The sequence below is a fragment of the Malaclemys terrapin genome, chromosome 2 (genome assembly GCF_027887155.1).
Source record: "Malaclemys terrapin pileata isolate rMalTer1 chromosome 2, rMalTer1.hap1, whole genome shotgun sequence".
NCBI lineage: Eukaryota > Metazoa > Chordata > Testudines > Emydidae > Malaclemys > Malaclemys terrapin.
In genome coordinates, this window is record NC_071506.1 from 176,880,550 (window position 1) to 176,903,667 (window position 23,118).

The 23,118-nt window shown below is 39.8% G+C and overlaps 1 protein-coding gene across 2 annotated transcripts in view; it reads left to right on the plus strand.

The window, feature by feature from the left end:
- Positions 1–23,118, plus strand: part of MOCOS (molybdenum cofactor sulfurase) — a 363,943-nt gene that overhangs the window by 208,202 nt on the left and 132,623 nt on the right. For both annotated transcript variants that reach the window (XM_054018759.1, XM_054018758.1), the window contains exon 5: positions 9,276–9,352. In XM_054018759.1, the coding sequence (XP_053874734.1) occupies positions 9,276–9,352 (77 nt within the window). The remainder of the gene's footprint in view (positions 1–9,275; positions 9,353–23,118) is intronic.

Here is a 23,118-nt window from a genome sequence, read left to right on the forward strand (position 1 = left end):
AAAGAAGAAAAAGTGGACTGTGCATTACCCAAACATTCCATCAGCTATACGCCCAGTACCCCACGGAGAAGGACTGCCGGTTCCTGATGCACCAGAATCATTCTCACTTGAGTCTGACGAGGAAGAGGATGAAACTTCTGGTCCTGAACCATCAATGTCACAGGACCCACATTTTCTCCCATCCTCCTCCTCTGAACCACACCTCATAACACAAGGTGAACTGAATGACCTTGTCAGGGATTTGGAACTACCCAAGAGTAAGGCAGAGCTGTTGGGCTCCAGAATACAGCAGTGGAATCTCCTGGCAGGTGTTGTTAGGGTTTCCATGTTCCGTGACCGTCAAAAGGATCTTGTCCTATTCTTCTTCATGGAAGGTGATCTTGTAGCCTGCAACAATATCGATGGTGTGATGGCAGCCCTCAATATCGTTCACGATCCAGATGAGTGGAGACTGTTCATTGATTCATTGAAGACTAGTCTTAAAGCTGTTTTACCGCATAATGGCAATGTTTTGCCATCAATTCCAGTTGGTCATGCAGTCCATATGAAGGAAACCTATGACAACATGAAACAACCTTTGAGGTGCATAAACTATGACCAACATCAGTGGCAGCTTTGTGGCGATTTGAAGGTTGTTGCTCTCTTGCTTGGTCTGCAGACTGGATACACAAAGTACTGCTGTTTTCTCTGCGAATGGGGTAGTTGTGCAAGAGATTCCCACTACATCAAGAAAGATTGGCCACTCTGACAGTCATTGGAGCCTGGGAGGAAAAGTGTTCAGCATCCACCACTTGTTGAATCAAGGAAGATTTTGTTACCACCTTTACACATCAAGCTGGGTCTGATGAAGAACTTTGTCAAGGCCATTGACAAAACACAAGCAGTTTTCAAGTACCTCCGTGGAAAATTTCCAAGGTTAAGTGAAGCTAAGATAAAGGAAGGTGTCTTTGTTGGTCCTCAGATTCGTGAACTTCTTTGAGATGATGCATTTGACCATGCACTGCGTGGCAAGGAAAAGACGGTATGGAAAGCCTTCCAGTTAGTGGCAATAAATTCTTTCGGAAACAACAAGGCAGACAACTACAGGCTGTTGGTGGAAAACCTCCTCAAGGCATACAAAAGCCTTGGTTGCAACATGTCACTAAAGATACATTTTTTGCACACTCATCTAGATTTTTTTCCACCGAACCTGCGGAGCAGTGAGCGACGAGCACGGTGAGCGATTTCACCAGGACATTGCAACAATGGAGAAACGCTATCAGGGCAAATGGAGTCCATCAATGCTTGCAGACTATTGCTGGACAGTGACAAGAGATGCTCCATTTAATGAATACAAGAGACAAGCCAAGAAGTGCCGAGTAGACACTGAATAGGACTAAACTATGTACAGAATAGTTTTTGCCTTTTTGTTTCATAATAAATTTTATTTATATAACCCTTTTGCTGATTTTTAAAGTGTTACATAAACAGGACAGGTGAAATATTATCATGTAAAGCAACCATAAACACATAAAAAGACCTAGGTTTACAATTTATGATTAAAACTCTATCTACACAATATACATAGACATAAAATGTAAAAACTTAAATATCTTAGAAATAGTAGCCAATCAGTTGTTTTAATTGTCATATTTGAATTCAGCACATCAAAATACATAATAAATAGCACATTTTATCTCTGAAGCAGACGACTTCTCAAATTGTAGACCAGTGTTATTAGGGGGTCATTGTCACTTGGGGGAATCATTGTTAGTACCTTTTTTAATATCCCTACAATACTTTCAGCATTTCAAGCCCTCAGCTCCAGGTTAGTTCCACTACATGGCAGTTTAGAATAAACTAAACAGTTGTATTTCTACAAAACATAAAAAATAACATTTTATCAAGGTATTTTGTTTCAAATATAGGTAATACAGAACTGATCTAAAAGGTGAAAATAAGCTATGAATGAGCTACTTTTAAATATGTATGTCAGTCATTTCCCCATATTGTTATGCTTTTTTAATTAGATGAAAATAAATGAATTGAAAAGATGAAAGGAACTTCTGCAACATCTCACTTCAAAGTGCAGTTCTATTCTAAGAAGGGACTATGGAAAAAAAAGCAGCTTATTCAAGAAATCTGCTCTCTGTATATTCAGATTCCCTTTTGCTTGCTTTAGAGACAAGGGACAACTTCTGCTCCTTTGACCTAAATGGAGTTATTCTAGATATAAACATATATAAATGAGAGCTGAATTTGGTCCATAATTAAATTTCTGCTATTTGTATTCTCTTGTTTTGACTCTGCAAAACCACACAGAAAGAGCTGGATTTTTTTGACCATGTGCATTATTAATGTAGTGGAAGAGTGCTGGCTTTTCCTTCAAAGGGAAGTTAAAAGTATGAAACTGGATGATGAAAACCAAGTACAGTCCTGAGCTTCTTGAACCTTTGGACTTCTCCAGACTGCCAACCAAGTGAATGCTTTTGCAGATGCTTACATATACACCTAAATGTGACTTCAATTTCCTTAGGGCTAATGCTTAAACGATTTGTCATCTAAAATACGTGATGGAAAATTGTATGTTTAGATCTATTTCCTGCACCTGTCCCAGGCTCTAGATACATTGACATGACAATTTACACTGAAGCTGTTTCAATAGAATAGTAAGGTCCTCAGTTAGTCCTAGAAGTTAAAGAAATAGATTGCAAAATAGTTAAGATATTATATATAGGGGACAGAGTAGTAAAGTGCAAAGTGCTTAAACAACTCATTCATTTGCGAGTCCCCAACCTCTGCTATAACTGATTTCATGAGCAGATCTTTCATGACCTGAGATTTTCCAAATGGGCAACTTCCAGAATGTAAGTCCATGGGCTGGGGGCCCAATCATGGAACACAGACTTCTGTTCTTGTGTGAGAAGTGCAGCAACTCCTTTCAGAAGATCATCTTTATAACCCTGTGATATATTTAGGTTATGTAAGGGTGCGGCCTCACCCCTGCGGCACCCCCTACTGGTTGCTTCGGGGAATCAGCTCGTCTAGCATCTGGAGCACCCTCTGCAGGCCAGTGATCCCCCTTGTCCCTATTTCTGCCCCCAGTGTCCCTCCCAGGACCCGGTGCCCCTATTACTGGGATGCTGCCCCTTGGCAGTATCCCACAGGTCTGGGTCTCCCCTCCCTAGGGAACCCACACCCACTATCCCCACCTTGCCTCAGTACTAGGCCACTGCCAGTCAGCAGCTAGCCCCCGCTCCCTGGGGCAGACTGCAGTATAGGCCACTCATCACTAGCAAGGGGGGGGGGGTTGGACCTGCTGCATTGGCCTAGCCCTGGGCTGCCCTCTGCAACCCCTCAGTACCCCTTGGCCTCCTACTAGGCCACAGCCTGGGGCTATCCAGGCTGTAGCTCCCCAGCCCTGCTCCACTACAGGTACCCTATGTCTAGCTCCCTACACCCAGGCCCTTCTCTCCCTGAACACAGAGACAGACTCTAGCCTGAGCTTCTGGCTCCCTGCCTTTATAGGGCCTGCTGAGGCTGTTTGGGGCGTGGCCCCAGCTGCAGCCACTTCCCCCAATCAGCTCAGCCTTCATGCTGCCTGCTCCCTGGGCTCTCTCAGGCCCTTCCAGGCAGGAGTAGGTGTCCACCTTGCTACAGGTTGCTTGATCTATTTTCCAGTATGCAGTTAACTGTTTTTAACCAGTTAGTCAGATAACTGGTTAATATAAGATGATATAGGTTTTCTAAACATATGTAATTAAACAGCTGATCCAGGCTGCAATTATGTGGGCTCAGTTGTAGTCAAAAATAGATAAGGGAGCTAGTCTGTAGTGTGGTGTTGAGATTCTGAAGAGGTGTTCTTTGTAGTCTGAAATGCATCTATGTTATCTGCTGTGAGAACTCTCTGATACTTCAGGAAATGACTGTTGGATCAGCTTTCAAATGAAGATCAGATTAAGCTCATTATTCTAGCAGGGGAACTACAGTTGAATGGGAAACAAGTTATTTGAAGCATCAATTACATCAAACATAAAAGTAGCCATTGAACTAAATGTATTGTGATGCAAGGAGTTTCTTTGCTCTTGTACCTAAAATGCTGTTAAATATTCAGTCAGAACGCTCCCTGTGTCCCAAGAGATGGATAACTACCCCTTGTAGTCCTATGGTTTAGCTTAATACTAATTAAAATTGCCAAGGCATTTAAGGCTTCGTTCATTACAAAAACAGAATTCTATATGCATTCCACAAATTTCCCAGGGGCACAGGGGTTTGTAAGTAGTGTTCAGTTCAGAAACTGAATAGTGGGGAGATTACATGATTGTCTGAAATAGCATGTATTGGGGTTTAGTAAATCATGAAGATGTGCATGAAAATCACTTGAAGAGAAGGTAAATGTACAAATTCTAGGAATAATGGAAGAATTGTTCTGACTTCAGCAAAGGGTCTAAAATGATAAACAAAGTAAAGCATAACTAGACTTTGGGTGCGGGGGATATAACCATATAAAATACAAAATGGTCATTTGCAAAGAGTAGGCTATATCTACAAACATATCTGGAAGCCTGCCTCTCTTTGGAAGTTGAATCTAATATATCATATTTGTAATGGGTCCATCTCAGTAGTGACTAGGTAACCTTTGCAATCAGCTGAAAATGTAATGGTCCTTAGAGGTATTCTTCTGGTCAGTGGCAGAACCTTGGTGGTGAGTCCTTGGCTCAGAGACTGTTGGTGGGGGGCACAACTATATAGACAAATATTTATAAATGTATAGTTATTTTCTGTGCTTGTGATGGAGGCTACAATAGATGCAAGTGGAAATAATAAGTAATAATATAGTTCATGACAATGCAGTTTGCGTATGCTATTTTCTTAATTATATTACCATTCTAGCAATTCTTTAAAAACATTATGGCTTGTTTGCATTAAAAAGGAAGAGATTCCTAAGTTCAGATCCATTGACTGAATGCATCTTTTGTTCTCTAAAATAGTATTGTGGCTTTCACATATCTTATATTGATAAGAATGTGATATACTGCAATCATCTCCTTGCTTAATCACTTATTTTCTCATGACTGTAACCCTAATTTTCTTAACCTCTCCTCTTATTGTAGTTCTGACCCCTGAGGCTTATCTTTTCTGTGGTCCTCTTTGTTACCTTTTGAAATGTTTCATTATCCGTCCTGTACCAGTATGTTCCAAATTGTGCAGTGCTCCAGGTTTTTTTTTTTGCTCTGTTGTTCTGTACAGTGCCAGCATTTCTGCTCTGTTTCTTTATTGACACAATCCCAAAGGTTTGTTTGCTTTCCCAACTGTGGCTAGCTAATGAGCTGAGTATAGTATATTTCTGTCAAGGCTCTCTCTCAGATCTTTTCTATAACCTGTCATCTGGGACTATGTGGGACCTAACCCAATAAGCCATTTTCCAAACTTATCTACATCTTTAATCCTTTCAGACATTCAATTTGAAAGCCACTGTCAGCCCCTGCCCTCATTTTTTTCCATTGCCCTTTGTGATGGTTCTCGAGGCACCCAGCACTGAGACATGTTGTTATATCTGCCTCTAATGAGAGAAGTCTTCCCTGTGGTTCCTGGGTGTCAGCTCCCTAACACCACCAGCCTTTCAGCGACTCAAGCACTCTCTTCTGGGTTACGCCAGCCTGGTCTTTGCCTTGCAGGTTAACAAAAGGTTCCCCATTCCCCTTGAAGCATTTTCCCTGTGATATCCAGCCCCTGACACTGGCTACTCACAGAAATCCCTGATCCTTTGCTTCCAAAGGAACAGTGTACCCCAATTGACCAATTTTCCCTTTCGCCACTGCTGTCTAACACACAGCACTTGTGAGCATTTGCAATAAGTCCAAAGAAAGTTTATTTAAGATAAAATAGAGATTTCACTAGAAACAAGAGCAAGTGATGGAAACATGGTTACAATACAAAAGAAAACCATAAAACGTGAATTAGGACCTACAATTATTAATACAGTAGTTACCTTTCCTATCTATTAAAGTAGGTTTTCCCCCCAAATTTCAGCCTGCTGCAGAGCTGGCTGGCTTCCCAGGAACCAAATACAAATGTTCATAAAACATGCTGTTCAACAAGGAGTCTCCTCAGTGAATGACTGCAGAGTGTCTTTCTCTATCCTGTGATATACTTAACCAGTCTTCCATCTTAATTCACAGATAGGGTGATCTGTTATAAAGTTCCTTTTTACCTGGAAGGGTTTTGATTGCTTGCATTTGTCTTTGATGGTTTTTCATTGACTGTTGTGGGATGGGGCAAGAGTAGACAACTGAACCTGGCTTTACACCACTGGCTGACCAGGGGGAGGTGACAACTCCCTCCCGCTTGAATGAAGACTCCCTGGAGACTCAGTTTTACTCCCAAACCCATAAGGCATTGTTTTCACTATACATTATCCCTTAAATATTTCCCATATAAAAATCAGTGATTATGTGTATTGATGAGTTACAAGCTTTCCATATAGACCTCATACTAGCCTTCATGGATACATACCATGAAAGTAGTGTATTAGGTGTAGTGATTTTGTCAGGTCTGAGACAGAAGAAGTTGCTTGTAAAGAACAGTGAACCCTTTGCACTTCGTCACCAATGGACCTTTTTGTTACACCTTTGGATCCAGTCTTGCCCCTCTGCAGCATTGGTGTATTCTTTCATTTCATATCACCTGCAAATGTGTATAAGCTGATCTCTAATTACTAGTCACTAATGTATAGCATTGGGTTGTGTCTGCTGCTATTGAAATCAAGAGAGGTTTTTCCATTGGCTTCTCTGGAAGCAGGCTTAGGCCCTAATTATTCTAGCCTTAAAATCTATTAATCTATTCTCCCTTGTGGCAGTCCACCACTTATCCATTCCTACTAGATCTGTTTTTATTTACCCCATTCTCTGACCTCTTTTATCCACACAATTATTTTACTCAATTGAGCATTTCACCATCAAGACAGTATTTGCTAACTTTACATTAGTCATTTATGTGAAAGTGAACATCTTTTTGAAGTATTATATGTTCTCCTTCACTCGAGTCTCCTATTAGAGTTGTTGATTAAACTACATAGCAAATTGTTTTACTGCGCTCATGGTTCATTCTTAAGTGTTCTAGAGACTAAATAACTGAACATAGCCAAATGTATTGTCTAAAGACAAAGAAGAACAATATGAAAAGGAGACATACATATCCTCTTTCTGAGAAGCAAATTTTCAGTGTATTCACCGTACACATTTCAACTAGCAGTATTTATACAGTAGTATTTATTTTATAGGTTACAAAACTCTGTACACATCACTAAAATCCAACACACAAGTGTGTACCAGTTCCTTAACTAGTTGTTCTGTACCTTCCTTATCTTTGTTTGAATACTAATATTCCAGGTACCGTCCGTGAAGGTATCTTTCTATACTTTCCCATGTCATGTTTTGGATACTTCATTCAAAGTGTTGATGAGCCCTGAAAGTACTCCCTAACAGTACGTGGTACAAAGTATTCACACAGTTTGCTTTGACAAGTTTCCTATTTTCTAGTATCAGAGGGGTAGCCGTGTTAGTCTGAATCTGTAAAAAGCAACAGAGGGTCCTGTGGCACCTTTGAGACTAACAGAAGTATTGGGAGCATAAGCTTTCGTGGGTAAGAACCTCACTTCTTCAGATGCAAGTGAAGAAGTGAGGTTCTTGCATCTGAAGAAGTGAGGTTCTTACCCACGAAAGCTTATGCTCCCAATACTTCTGTTAGTCTCAAAGGTGCCACAGGACCCTCTGTTGCTTTTTACTATTTTCTAGTCTGACTTCAGCTTTGCAAAGTGTTGTGGGATACTTGACATGGGTGAACAAATTTGTGGGAAGAGCATAATACATTGACAGCTTGCATATATATCATGTAATGTAATGTTACAGTAATATCATGCACCTAATACCCATTGATGTGGTGTAGAATACATCTAAAGTATATGAATTGGCTAACGGTGTAACTTATATTGTTTGAATTAGTTGATAATTGTAGAAAAATGAAAAAGATAACTGAGAAAAATCCCCTGAATGTTTCAAGAGATAGCGTGAGACCTACTATGCCATTCTATTAAGGGTTGTTTGTTTGTTTAAAAAGGACATGTAGTTTGGATCAGATTGATTTTTTTTTTTAACCTTTCTGTGCCTTTTTTATTCTATCTTTAGCTGTGGCAATGACAAATCTTTTTTCCATATTTTGAAAAAGATTGTGTCATATCTAAAAAGCCGAAGTCTATTCTCTAGGGCATTTGTTGTGCATGTGTATGTGTGCTCAGTCAGCATAATGCTTTGCTACACAGGAATTGCCATATTGGGTCAGACTCATGCTCCATCTAGTCCAGTATTGTGTCAGTGGCCAGTACCAAATGTTTCTGAGAAAGGTACAAAAAACCCCAGATCAGGTTGATGTGGGATAATCTGCCCCCATCCTAATCCCTAATAATTAGAGATTGTCTTAAACCCCGAAGCATAAGGTTTTATCTCCCTTCCAATCCTCTTGCCATTAGCATTCATTATTATAATTCTGAATATTTTTTTATCCATGTAAACATCCAATTATTCCTTGAATCGTGCTAAATTTTGGCTTTAGTTTCATTCTAGGGGAATGAGTTCAACTGTCTAATTACATGAATGAGTTCAACTGTTGTTTGAAAAAGTGTTTCCTTTTATCAGTTTTGTATTTGTCACCTTTCAATTTTATTTCACGTCCCCTTGTTCTAACATTAGGAGACTGGGAGAACAGAAGCTCCCAGTCTACCTTCTTACCATTTCTAATGAATGGTGGTGTTAGAGTGGACTTATTTTCCATTTCCAGGAGCAGTGCAGGGTGGGAACTGTGTTACCATTTTCCCTCCTTGCCCTGGGGAAGGGAAGCAATTTATTACTTGCATTAGTTGGAGCGGTGTGGGGGGAGGGGAAGAGGCAGAGCTCCAACTTTTCCCCAGCCCTTCCTGACTAGCTAGTTAGGGGGAGGAGTCAGCATTGCATAGTGCTCCGTACCCCTATGCCCTCAGACCCAAGGTCATGCAGGAGAGTCTTGTTCCCCTGGTGGAGGTGCACAGTCCATGTGGAAATCTAGCCCAAAGAGTATATATATTCTGACTGCACAGGATAGTACAGGAGTGGGAGATGAATCCCTATGGGAAGAACTCCTTTCTCTGGGAATTAGTTTCACTAGATTTCTAATAGTGTTATGAAATGTATTTAAAATCATGTGTGTAGAGTAGCTATGTGATTTGTTTACTGGGCTCATTTGTTCCCCTCTATTTTCTGTAGGTTTGAAGATGGCACCGTTTCGTTCCTTGATATCATTGCACTGAAACATGGATTTGATGCTTTGGAAAGACTTACAGGTCAGTCGCACACATAATTCTAACTCCAAAGATGAAAGTTCCAGATTAATACACAGGGCTTGATTCTGATCTTGTTGACAGATTTTTCCAAGCCATTTTGCCATTATCTATAAGCAGAACAAAACATTGATGGATTCTTCTAAATAAACATGTAACGTTTTGAGCAGGTGACGCATTTGTAACCTGAATCACATTCACAGCTCTATGGAAGGATTTAGTAGAAAAATATTTGCATTAATTAGCTGGGCTTCATTCAGCTGTAGTTGGCAGCAGTAATTTTTCCTACTGCATATTAGAACTTGATGATGTGATTTGGTGCTGAAGAGCTATTTTGGGATAGGGAAACCAGTAAAAACAATTTAGTAAATTCCACAAAGCTTCTTGTTAAATAAGAAATAGTGTTCCATTGTCTGTTTGGCTATGTTCAGGCAGTAAACTTTCCAGGCAATTTTACTTTTTACACCAGTCTATATTGCATTATCATGATGTCTTTAATGGAAACCATTCTAAAATAGATTGCATTTTACATTTCTTATTCAGCCTTTTCTTCTGGGCAGCTACATCTCAGGGAAAAAAAATACATGACTGTGAAGCCACTGTAGAAATAATTTAAGGATTTGAGCATGAGTAATCACTTTTTAGATCATTCATAGAAGAATCTGAAAGATATTGGTGAATTCAGTTTTGTGGAAGGCTTTCTGTCCTCGGCTGACATTTAAAACTAATCCTATGAGTGAATTTTTGTGTTGTCTCATTTTTATTTTTTTCATAAATATTTATATTGTATAATTCAAGTGTGACTCTCTGCATAATTAGATGGCATTGTTATAACAATCAGATCTGATATAGTAGCCCACCTAAGTAGTGACATGCATCCGTTGGGAAAAAATAGTAATCCCCTCTCTCTCAAAAAAAATCTTCCTATTGAGATGCACACCGCGTTCAATGAAATTTGCAATCTCCTTTCACATTTGGGTAAGTGATTTCCTTTCTGCTGTGTTGTCTCCTACATGGTAGTAGGACACAGTTAAATGAAATGAAAAGTATTTTCAACTTCTGTTAGCAATTGCCACTGAAAAATATTGAGGTTTATTAAATGTTATCCAAATATTTACCCATATTTATTTCTATCATCCCATATTCTGTTGGGTGGATCACATAAAAAGATGCATATGGGTGAGTGCTACTCATTGGTTTATGGAATGAAAGTTCTCCAGAAACTAGACTATATCTCCGCAGAAGGTCCACTAGGGAGGAGGTTACAGTGGCCACATTGCCATAGCCTCCTTTAGGCAGGAGATTAGGGAGTTTTAAAGAAACAAAACAGTCCCCAAAATAGGGTTGCCAATTTTGGTTGGTATTCCTGGAGGTTTCATCACATGACATAATCTTTAATTAAAGATTAATCTTTTAATTCCTGGATACTCCAAGACAATCCTGGAGAGCTGCCAACCATACCCTAAAAGGGGCATGAACCAGGCTACCAGGAGATGTCCTGATTCAGAACCTTCTCTGTATGAGCTCCTGCAAAGCTGTTGGAAGGAATCAAAGCTGCATTCCCTGGTGGAAAATTATGGAGTGAAGGGAATTAGAACCAACAGTTCCATGTTAAAGTGAGTCTCCCAGAGACACAAAAGGTCTTTTTGACTCCAGCATGTGTAACGCATTATTCCTTGCATCAGCTGGTGCTTATCTGGCCAAGTGTCACAAATCCATGAGATGACCATTAGTGCTAGATTTTGCATTAAATCAGAGATTTATCTGAAAGATGCATAAAATTACATGAAGCCAGAGAGCTCCCTATTGACCAAATATATGATGAGGCTTAACTGCATTTTTACTTGTATGCACATAGAATATATTGTGCTTATGGAATGTGCTCTTGGCATATCAGTTTCAGGTAGAAATATAGGTATAGGTGATGTGTAAAGCCTACATCTCTCAACTTTCTTCAACTCACTCTTCAATTTGTTATTTTCAAGCACATACCTGACATAACAGTGTCCCCAATTCAGAAAGGCACTAAGCATCTGTGGGGCACTTGTAATACCTGGTGGCTGTTGTGGTGATTTCAGATGTTCAGCGCCTGAGGATTTGGCCCAGTGTTTTGAAAAGTGGCTGTGTTCCTTCCTGATGTCCCAAGGATTTTGTGAGGAGCCTTCTGTGACCCGGGGTGCCGGGGGCAGCCCTCACTGGAAATGCCAAGGTCGGGGCAGGCTGTAAAAGGGAGAGCAGATACTCCCAAGACTGGTGGGTAACACTGAAGTTAAACTCCCCAACCAGTCCCAAACTGTGCTTCTGATCCTCCACACTGATTATCAAGAAGCAAAAAAAGAAATCACACAGCAACCTTTATTGCATTCCAGTTCAATGGCTCCAGTCAGCACATAGGTCCAGTTCAGTGAGAAGTTATTTAAAAAAACTCTGCTCACATATACAAAATGTTCTTCTGACCCCAAAGTGTCAGCCACATTACCAGGTCAGTATAGATTTGGATTTTACCCAAAATACCACACTGCCAGCCAATCCTTTAGTGTCTAAAATTAAATGTTTATTATAAAGAAAAAAGAAAGAAGAAGAAGAAGAGATGTAAAATGGTAAAACAGTCAAATACATACAAAGACTTCAAAGTCCATATATCAGGCTCCTAGCAGTATTGGTGAGTTTGCTGGCTTGAAAGTCCCTCTGGAAAACATCCACAGCTTGGATGGGTCATTCAGTCCTTTGTTCAGAGCTTCATTTGTAGAAATGTTACTCCAGAGGTAAGAAGCCGGAATGAAGACAATTTTGGAAAAGATGCAACTGCCTTTTATAGTCTTTTATAGTCTTTTTACCATGCCGCTTGTGCTGCCTTTGTCCCAAACACAAGCTGCCCAGCACATGGCTTGGAAGCCTTAGAGTTCTGTCCATAGGCATGTCCCTGCATGCCTTGCTGAGGCGCTCGGGGGGGGGTTCGGTGGTGCTTGGTGGGGGGCGGGGCGCGGCGCTGGAGTGGGGGGCTCTGGCGGCACTCGGCGGGGGGGCGGGCTCCGGTGGTGCGGAGCTCGGCAGTGGGTCGGCGGGGGGCGCGGCGCTCGGGGGGTGGCGCGGGGCGTGGCGCTCAGCGGGGGGCGGGCTCAGGGGGCGGTGCTTTTTTTTGCTGCTTGGGGCAGCAAAAAAGTTAGAGCCGGCCCTGGTGCTGATGCCAAACTTTCTGGGGGTGTCACCCAGAAGCATAGTACAAGTTTTGTAATACAGACATACATACATATATCTATAACCCAAAATACAAAGATGATACAAACACATAAATGAGATTATCACATCTGGCAAATTATAACATTTTTGCAGATATCTTACATGGCATCTCTGGCATAACTCACTGCAATTTTACAATATTGGTATTCATAATATCCGAAAGTACCCCCCTCCCCCCGCCGATTCCATATAGTGTCACAACTTCTATAGCTCCTCAAGGGCCTGCTCCTCTTGAAATCCATAGCAGAGCTTTCATTGACGTTAATGAGAGCAGGATTGAGCCCCAAATGAATAAGGAGATTTTGGATGCTCTCCGTATACAGACAGTTCAGAAATGGAGCCTTTGGTATATTGTTGATTTATCCATAAAATAAACTGCTTTAATAGTATGTATATTCACTACACAAACCTGTTCTGTGGTGAAGGAGCAGTTCTGTGGAATTCAGGAGCAAACTTCTTTGGTTGACAGTGCACAAACATTACCAGGGACCTGACAGAAAAGGAGGCAAAACATCATTCCTCCCAATGCATTTCTTTTTTCATCTTAGCTTTCTTCTGGCACCTATTTCAGCTGAAAAATTTATAAATCTAATGAGGGTACTAGGCTGAGGAAAAAACTGTCCCCCTCCAGTCCTGGTCCCAGATAAGCTGTATGGTAATAATGTGATGACGGGATAAATATAGGCATGAATGAACAGTTTGAGGCCTTTTGTTCCCGTTTTTGATTTGCTTCCTGGTCTGTATCCGTGATGAAAATCTAAGACCATACACATACAAAAAAGACTGTGTGTGTGTGTGTGTGTGTGTGTGTGTATTTGTCTAAATTCTCTGCAGTGTCTTTTGTCTTCTAATTTTGGACTAATTCATTTGTCACTGGTGGACTTTTTTATTTTACCTTTTTTCTCTTTATCTTTTTCTCCCTTTTTTTTTTTTTTAGGAAGCATTTTCTATGTCTGGCTTGTATGTCAGTTCTGGTCATGAATTTTCTGTAGAATACAAACTAATGCTTCAAGGCAAGAATAAATTCCTTCACAGGGACAGACTTGAAATGATAGCTTTCTGTGTGAAAAGATCTGTCTCTGGTATTTTGGATACATCAAATTTTATTTTCTCTATCACTCATCAGTAGCCATGTTTAACTGCAAATCGGATGTATTTATACTACTCTGGAGTGAGTGTGGTGAATAATTGTATTTGCTTCATTAATAAAACCCTCTTTTAACCATGTTCTTGGCCAATATGGGTGAATAAACGGTCTTGTAATGAGCTTATGGTGTTCATTATCACCTTCAGAAGAATTATACATTACTTACTCTCAAGAGTCTAAAACACTTGTGGATGGTTTGATAAGTTTGCCATAATTTTTTATATAACAATGCCTATACATTGAAATAACTTCATAGAATAATTCAGAATTCTTTCTTGCAATACACTGTAGATAATGTGATTTATAAATTAAATATTAGGATGAACTTTGATTTTTTCCCCACTGATATCTCTTACTATAAGGTTGACTTTTTTTTTTTGTAAACCCTTTTTTGAAATTGGAAATTTTAGTGATCTTTTTAAAGTGAAAATGAGGAGGTGTTTTGTTTTAAATATTCTTTAAAAAATTGGAAAACTATCATTTTAGTTGCGGGGAAGAGGGCAGGGATTGTGTGTTTGGGCGTTTCAGTTTTAGTTTTCCATCTGCCCCTTCCCTACTCCTTGCTTTTCAGTGGCAACACGGAAAAGGGGAGGAAAAGAAAAATAAAGGGGGAGCGAGTGGAGAGGGAGAGGAAAAAATTCTAAAATGAAATATAAGACACCTAAATAGTGTGATAAAATTGTTCACATAAAAATTTAAAATAAACTAAAAAGTATTGCTTTTTGAAACCTGTGTGGAACAAAAGTGACTTAGTAATTTTTCCCAGTTTCTTGACCAGCTGTACCTAATTATGTTCAATCACAAGATTAAGCAGTAATTCTTCTGTGTGGCAAATCTAGCTAAGGTTCTTCTGTGGCCCCTATTACAGTAGTATCTGAGTGCCTCCCAATTGTAATGTCTTTGTCTTGACAACATCCCTGTGAAAGAGGGAAATACAGCTGCACTGGGAGAAGGGGATAAAATGGGTCCCAGATGGGGCCACACCTGCATCCTCCTGGGCAAGGGTGACCCTCCTCCATGACTCTGGGGAACTAAGATCCAGGTGATGTCCTTGGAGGAAAATTGAAGAGCAGCCATCCAGAGCTCCAGCCAGTAGGACCAGGAGCAGCCAAAGCAGGGATCTAAATATTTCAGGCAAACCTGTCGAATTTTCTGCAACTTCCTCTGTCCTGTGCTGATAGGCTGTTTGCTCCAATCCTCCTCCTTCATCTCAGTCTCATCTGCCCCTCCTTCATTTTCCTCCCCTGCTGTGTTCCCCACACCCACCCACCCTTCCCCTCCTCCTTCCCATCCTGGGCCAGCCTCACACGGGTGGATGGCAGGGGGTCTTGGGCTGGCCCCACATGCAGGGGGTAGAGGGAAGCCTCTGGCTAGTCCTGGTTGGGTGGCGGGGAGGACTCGGGCCAGTCCCGCAGGTGGAAGAGGGGCTTGAGTCAGCCCCATGGGCGGGCAGGTGGCAGAGGGGCTCCAGCTGGCCCCGGGCGGGTGGCAGGGTGGGGGCTCGTGCCAGCCTCACGCATGGGAGAGAAAGGAGGGCCTTGGGCCAGCCCCGCGGGCAGGAAGCAGGGAAGGCTGGGAGGGGGGAGCTCATGCGGGGCCTCAGGCCCCCCTGTGCAATGTCCCATTTTCCTTTTGGGAAAATGTGGTCCCCTTAACACTGCTATATATACCTGTGCTAACAGGGTGTGCAGCGTAGGTACTCTACAGTTGCCGTAAGTGTAGACATAGCCTAAGCAGCAGAATATTTTTCATTAAGAGCTTGATCCTGCAGCGACCAGATCAGGTATTTATAACCATGAAGAACCCTGAATGGTGATTGGAAGATGTGGTGATATGTCGAGCATGACCCGTAGTATGGAGCAATAGTGCATTATTCAGTACAAAATGTCTTCTGCAAGCCTGTTTACAATACTCAGTATTAGGGTGAGCTTTCTGAGCCTTGACTCAATAGTACCTGGAGAATTGCTAGATGGTCAGATAAGATCTATTTATTTATGTTCCTATTTTGTTTTTAATATAAAATAACATGTTCTGGTGCTGTTGATCTAATGGATGAAGGCTATGGATGGAGGTTATCTAGGGTTTTAGAACTTAAGCTGTGGTTTTTCATTGTTGTATCACCTGTCAATTCAGGACCCTGGTATGTGATATCAGGAGAAAAGAATGTGTTTAACTATGATAGATCCTACTTGTAAGCATGAATCAGAACACAAAATGTGCCTACTTGGGCATGTGTGCCTATGCATCTGTCCCTATACCCACCTGCCCCTTGACTTTGTGCAAAGATGTGATGCACTACTCATAATGATATATTGATGTTTCTGGCCAAATTTGATGTATAAAAATAAAAGAGAAGGTTAGTTCATAAACGCAGAAGATTATGCCTGATTACATGAAAAAATTCATAGACACGATTTAAAAAAAAATCCCTTAGCCAGATCATGTTTTTCCCCATATAATAGGAGTGTATGGGTGTGTTCCTGTGATCCACACATGCCAAGTTTTGTGCAGCTCTGTATGACATATATGAAAAGTATTTTATTTTTATTTCATTTTCATTTATTATTTTCAAATAATTTACATATAAATATAGTGTCATCTTTACAAATATTTAGTGGCTTTGCACTGGTGAAGCATATCAGCATATTTCACCACCAGCTGGGGATGTCAGAATTGAGGTGAGCATTCCAACCTTAATACAGCAAGTCTCTTGTGTGTGTGGATTATGCTACAGACTTTAATTTCACGTTTCCATGTTTACATATTGTCCCTTTCCCTGTATAGATTATCTTTAGACTTTGAACCCAGTACCTTCAGAGCAAAGACCACTGCCACTTGAGCTTGAGGAGTAATTGTTGGCAGTTGTATAAGTTGTTATATTTTCATTGACCAGTCCCTAGAGGGAGACATGATACAAACCCTTTGCAAGTAGGTTATACAATCATTTGTGAGAGAGTAGTGGCATGTTAGATAACAGGTTCCAGGGCTCTATTCTTTTCTTTGGGAGCAGAGTGTAGTCACATGTTTAAAGCAGCAGTTACAGACTGGGTAGTAAAGTACACATATTCCATCTGAAAAGCCTATTTGAGTGAATGGATGACTTGGCTCAATTATACTACAGATGTGGATTGTATTCCCAGCTCTGCCTTAAGTGGCATCATGAAATCTCTGTTACCTTATTTATGAAATGAGAGAAATAACAGTTTACGGCCTCTTAGGGTAAAGATTTGAGACCTTGGTCTGTAATAAGGGTTGTGCAATGTGTAGAAATATTAACAACAGTCAGGAGGTAATACTAGAACCTATTGTCCCCTGGCTCCTAGCTTGGTGCAACTTCTCCCAGGGCAAAGGGTATCTGTGTATCTCTTTCCTGGCCTACTCACCCCCCAGATGCCTGGTAGACATGAAAGAGTTGCCAATGCAAGTGTCATGCAAGATGCTTGACATTTGGCAGTCAGGTCATGAAAGCCTATGGAATTCCTTGTGTGAAAGGAGGATTTGAATAAGGATTGTGCGATAAGTTCCTATAATAGTGTCTTTTGGAGCTCCCCTTCTAAATTGAGAATGTGTGAAATTACTATAAAATCAAATTGAGAACTAGACATTTTTTAATTTTTAATTTTTGAAATATAGGGCTTGGTTTACATGTGACCTTTAACCTAGGAACTTACTTCCCTGTTGTGCTCTTTTTCTTATAACCTCAGATAAGGGATATTGAAATATTTTCTATTTATATAAGATTTTTATAAAGTTATAGCTATAAATCCATAATTAAAAGGGAAATGAAAAAAAATGCATAAATTAAATTCCATTAAAATGTTAAACAATATTCTGCATTTTCAATTAATTATTAATGTTAATAATTAAAAAGGAAAACACAAAGAAAAACATGTTATCGTGTGGATACATTTTTCCTTGACTGCTGTATGATCTGTTTCCTTACCAAACACACTTGGGGACTTAATCTTGACAGGCTGGTGAAACAGAGTTAATATATATGAAAAATAAGAGAAGTCTTTGGTTAGAGAATGTATCGTTTTTTGGCATTCATAAGAGTATGCATCTCATTGGAATCTTATATGTGCACTTTAGTCATCCTTTAGCAGATGTCAAGGTTCTAATTCCAATGCATATTGGGTACGATAGCAAGGATTACCTTATTTCATTTCTTACATTTTTAATTTCTGAACTAACTGGATCCAGCTGTTCCAGCTCTTAATGAAATGCAGAGATTTTATGCTAAATCCAGAAGGGCTAAATTAAAGCAAAATAAAATTTGCATATTGTGTAAAACTCCACTTGTTCAGCAGCTCCAGATTATATGGTGCTAATCACAAACACTAGATATAGTAAATCCTCTTGAAGTCACCCTGGGGTTAAGTCAACTGCTTTATGCTCTTTGACATATACCCATGAAATATGTAATCAAGTCTGTTTGACTTCCTTTTCTAATTACTGTGTATATATTTTAAACAGATGCCTTTCCAGCTGATCTGTGCCTTATGAGACCTTTTTTCTCACTATTAATCAGAAAACCGCTCAATATGTGAAAGGCAAGTGCCAATTAAAAGAAACTAATATTAGTTTCACTGTTCAGAAACTGAGTTTGCAAATAAGACGAATGCCAGATAATCTATAGATGTAAATAAAATATAAGGATCACTGGAATGGTATCCATTGGGGGTACAATTATTTTATAGTGTACTGTGCTGTTTTAGAATATCATAAAAATAAAAACTTGTTCGACATGCTGATTTTTGGTAAGATGGGAAATATTAAGTAAATAATATTCTCTGTTGGAAATAGGAATGGTTAATAAATATGCCATATTCTAGAAAGGACTGTTGTGTCTCTCCAAAAGCCAGAGTTTAATTTTTTTCAAGAATGAATATTTTATTTATTTTACTGTCAAGAATTCTAACATATAATTTCAGCCTTTTGTGTTCTTAAGTAGCATAGTGGGGTCTATGACTAGGTGCTATGATAATACATATAATAATAATAATTAATAAGATATATTTTGCAAGATATTAGGAGGGCAAAGGAATATTTAATGAGCTAGGAGTCATTAGACATGAAATAAAGAACAACTGATTGTTACTGAGTTAGCTACTTTAAAATAAAAGTCTTCAGAAATAATCTGTAAAGTTTATTTTTTCCTAATTTTAAGGTGAAAAGATGCAAATTGACCCATGGCTCCTACTGAAGTTTATAACTGCTTATATTAACGACAACATGTTTAGCAGAGACATCTGCTGGTTGTCTTTAAAAAATGAACCAGCAATCCCATGTTTAAATATTACGACTCTATTTCTCTCACTTCTACAAGGAAGATCTTTTAAAAAGAAAACTAACAGGGTTTTGAGTCTTTACGTGAATACCCAAAGCATTAATACTATTACTTCAGAGGAAACATTATAGGTATAATCAAATAAAATAATTACCAAAGGTAAAATTTTCTTGTTGCATTGCTGAGGTCACTTCCTGTTGAATCTGAACATAATTGGAGATGTATATATGAGTGGAAAAAAACAAACACACACAAAAAAAGGCGGGAGAGAAATTCCCCAATTGAAGACATCAGTACTGATACTAAAATGATACAGTAGCCAAACTAAGTCTCCATTGTCTTTAATGTGGTGAATAAGAAGAGTCAGCACACCACACACACTAACTGATTTAATGTCCAGTACTTACCCCATTCTTCGAGTTTGCCGTTCTTGTTCAATAGAATAACAAAAAATAATTATCAGCCTAAGCTTTCTCCTTAGCTTGGTTTGTTTGGTTCTCTCAATAAGGCCCTACTTTTCCTCTTATATCTCAGAGATCTTGTCTATGCTGTTTTGCTGTCACTGGTGCACCTCCACCTGTTGCAGCACTGGTGGGAGTACTGCTGCCAGCAGAGGTTAAAACACTAGGGGCTGATCTACATTGTAGTTACCACCAGTACTCCCACCTGTGGATCTGTGGCAAGGATAATAATGCTAGGAAATTAAATGGAAGTCTAATGTGGACAGTCAACCCTCTTTTATTTTAGTGACCTCGACCCCCTACCCTAATCTGGTCTGGCTTTCTGCAGAAGCCAGCATGGATCAGCAGAATCGTCCTGTCTCTCCCTGCAGTAGGCTAAACCCTGACGTTCTCTTAACAGGTGTCCACTTATACCAGAACTGAATTTGGCATTAGGTCTACTTAAACCATCAAAGGAAGTCAAGAGATTAAGTATTTTTATGAATTTTAAACCTTTTTTTAAAAAAAAAATGGTGTGATAACTCTGCTTTTCAGTTTACCCTCTGCAGTTTTAATTAGATTACTATTCCAAGAGACTGAAAATGAGCTCATGATTGTGTTCTCCATGCATATCTTCTTTATTGTTGATTTCAATTTGTAAAATATATTAAATAATACCTATCATTTAAAGTCTGGATTTAAAATACTAATAGAGTCATAATAACAGACACGAGATTTTTCTGCTACAAACCTATAGTGGCAGTGGTTTGTTTTTAAAGTAATTGTATTTATTTTAGTAAAATGTTACTGTTCTCTGAGATAAATATTCAGTGAGCCACTTTTGATGCAGAATATAGGCTACATTCTTCAGTGTGCCAGAACTCTGGATGGTGTGATACTTTTTTGCCACCAAAGCCTGGGGGTAATTTCCAGCCCTTTGCCCAAATTAGTGGAGCTTCAGAGCTGCTCTTAATTATGCCAGCTTCCAATGGCCCCTTAAGTGCCATTGTGCAGGTGGACATTGCTAGAGCACAAAGTGTTAGGACAGTTCTTTGCCATTTGGGGATGTCTTCATGTCAGAGGTATCCTCAGTTACCCTTTGGGGACAGCTCGAAGTCTCCTCTGCGTACCCAGAATGATACAAAAGGGACTTTGATGGGCCTAGTGTCTCACCCTGTGTTTTTTTCCCTTCAATTTCATCAGTCGTACATTTTCATTACATCCTATATTTATTTTGGTGACATTGGTGCATTAAACTAAAACAACTTTACTTGTTTTGTGGAGGACCTAACCAAGAATTATAGTCTACTGAACTAACTTTAATACAAAGCCCTTATGATTTATTGAATTTAACTGGGTTGCTGCTAATACTGATTGTTTCATTGTGCTGTCTCAAATTGGGAGTGAAATTTCAATCAATACTATTATTTTGACTCAATTATTAGTTTCAGTATTTTTTCACTGTATTCACTGAAATTCCTTGATGCTCAAATTCTTGTTTGGTTTGTATTTTAAAACATAAATTTGAGAAGCAGATGGAACCTTTACTGTCTTTTCTACTGCATGCTATGGCTCATAAGATTTTAAGATAATCATAAAAATCTATGTATTTTGTAACCATTAGGCCAATGCCAATGATATCCTCAAATGGATATCCTATCAAATGGAGCTGAGCTTGGAAAAAGTACAGCAACACAAATCTTGAAAATTCTTCGGTAAGATACTATTGAATAAAGGCTACTTTGATATAGTTAGAGGAGGTAGATATGTAAGAGACTTCTTAGATTGTCCAGTCTGTCCCAAGGACTGAATAAAGTAACTTTAATAATAGATCCGTCATAATCAGATCTCTGGCTACAATGTAGGGTATTAAGGATTTAAGGACACCAGGTCTTTACTTACAAATTTTGCTGACATACTATATTGGTGTGGAGTGATTTTTACACTATGGTTATGCTGGCAGAATCCCTGGTGTAGGTGCAGTTACACCAGCAAAAAGTATTTTTGTGTTATACCTTATTTTGCTTGCTGAACTGGAATATGCTGTACCGGCAGAAGCACTTTTGCCAGTGTAAATTGGGTCTACAGTAGGAGGGTTTTGATGGGATAGCTATATTGGCAAAACGTCTAAGTGTAGACAAGCCTTTAGCTTGTGAGGAGGAAGAGAAATGACATTCAAATGTGAGGACCTGATTTTTCTGATGACTTGCATCATGTGTAGTCATTTACCCCAGTGCAAAATGAGTGTGTAATGATACTATTCTGATCTGGCAGCATTTTATACCCACTTTCCACTTACGTAAATGAATGCCTGCAGTGCAGGGCAACAGATAATCAAGCCCTGGTGTTAGATCTCAGCTGGTGACACCAGTTCCACTGACACCAGTGGAGGATTTGCCCCCTGAAGGCGGCCACCAAAGAAGACAAGGTGAGGGAGGAAATAACTTTTATTGGACAAGCTTCTGTTGGTCACAGAGACAAGATTTGAGCTTACACAGAGTTCTTCTTAAAAGAAAGTACTCATAATGTCACTGCTAAATATAAGGTGGAACAGATTGTTTAGCATAAGTAGTAAACACATGGGACTTTTCATGTTGAAGTGGCCCATTAACACCTCTCCAGTCACAGGTGGGAAAGAGCAGGGGCTGGTAAAATGGTTTACAGATTGTTTGTAATAAGCCATAAATCCAGGGTCTCTGTTCAGTCCGTGTTTTTTTAGTATCTAGAAAAGTTATGAATTTAAATTCCCAGTCTCATCTTTTGAAGGTGTTGTACAGGTTTCATTTGAGGATGATGACTAAGAAGTCGGATATAGTGTTTGCTTGTGAAAAATGTTCACCCACAGGTGATATGGTGTTTTTGTCTTTTATCATTTTTCTTTGTGAATTCATTTGAGAGCATAGTGATTGTCTGGTTTCACACACACAGCTTTTATTGGAGCATTAACTGCACTGGATGAGGTACACCACAAGTTATGATAGGCATGTGTAGGACCCATGGATCTTGAATAGTGTCTTGATCATCATGGTGGTGGAGATATGTCTACAGGCTTTGCATCATTGTTCTAGTATGGTCTGGTGCTGCTTTGAGTTGGCATGTCCAGGTTTGTGGGGAGCTTGTTTGATTATGAGCTTGGAGCGTTTGAAGGCCGGAAGAGGGGCTTCATAAAAGCTTTCTTTTAGGATGAGATCCCCATTGAGCATGGGTTGTAATTGTTTGATGATACCCCATTTGGATTCCAGTGCTAGGTGGCAATTAGAGGTGGGCTGTCAGAGGTGGATTTATTTCTAGATTGAAGTAAGTTCTCATGAGGTATTGGGGTGGCCTGTTCTATGATCTTTTTCTATAAGGATGCAGGGACTAAAACCTATGTCTGCAAAGCCTGGGATGGCTGATAGTCCCATAGTGCCACCAGGAGGCCAGACAGAGCCACACCCAGGGAACACTGGAGAATAGGCACTGCACGAAGTACCTCCCGAGGACCCAGAATGGCAGAACCCTGCAGTCCTCTGATTGGCCAACCACCCTATTTGACCCTGGAAGTTGTCTGGGCAACAACACAGACTTTAGGCTTGCTGTGACTGCAGACCTCACCTCATCTCCTGATCTCTGGCCTCTGACCCCAGGCTAACTCTGACCCTCATTCTTGCCT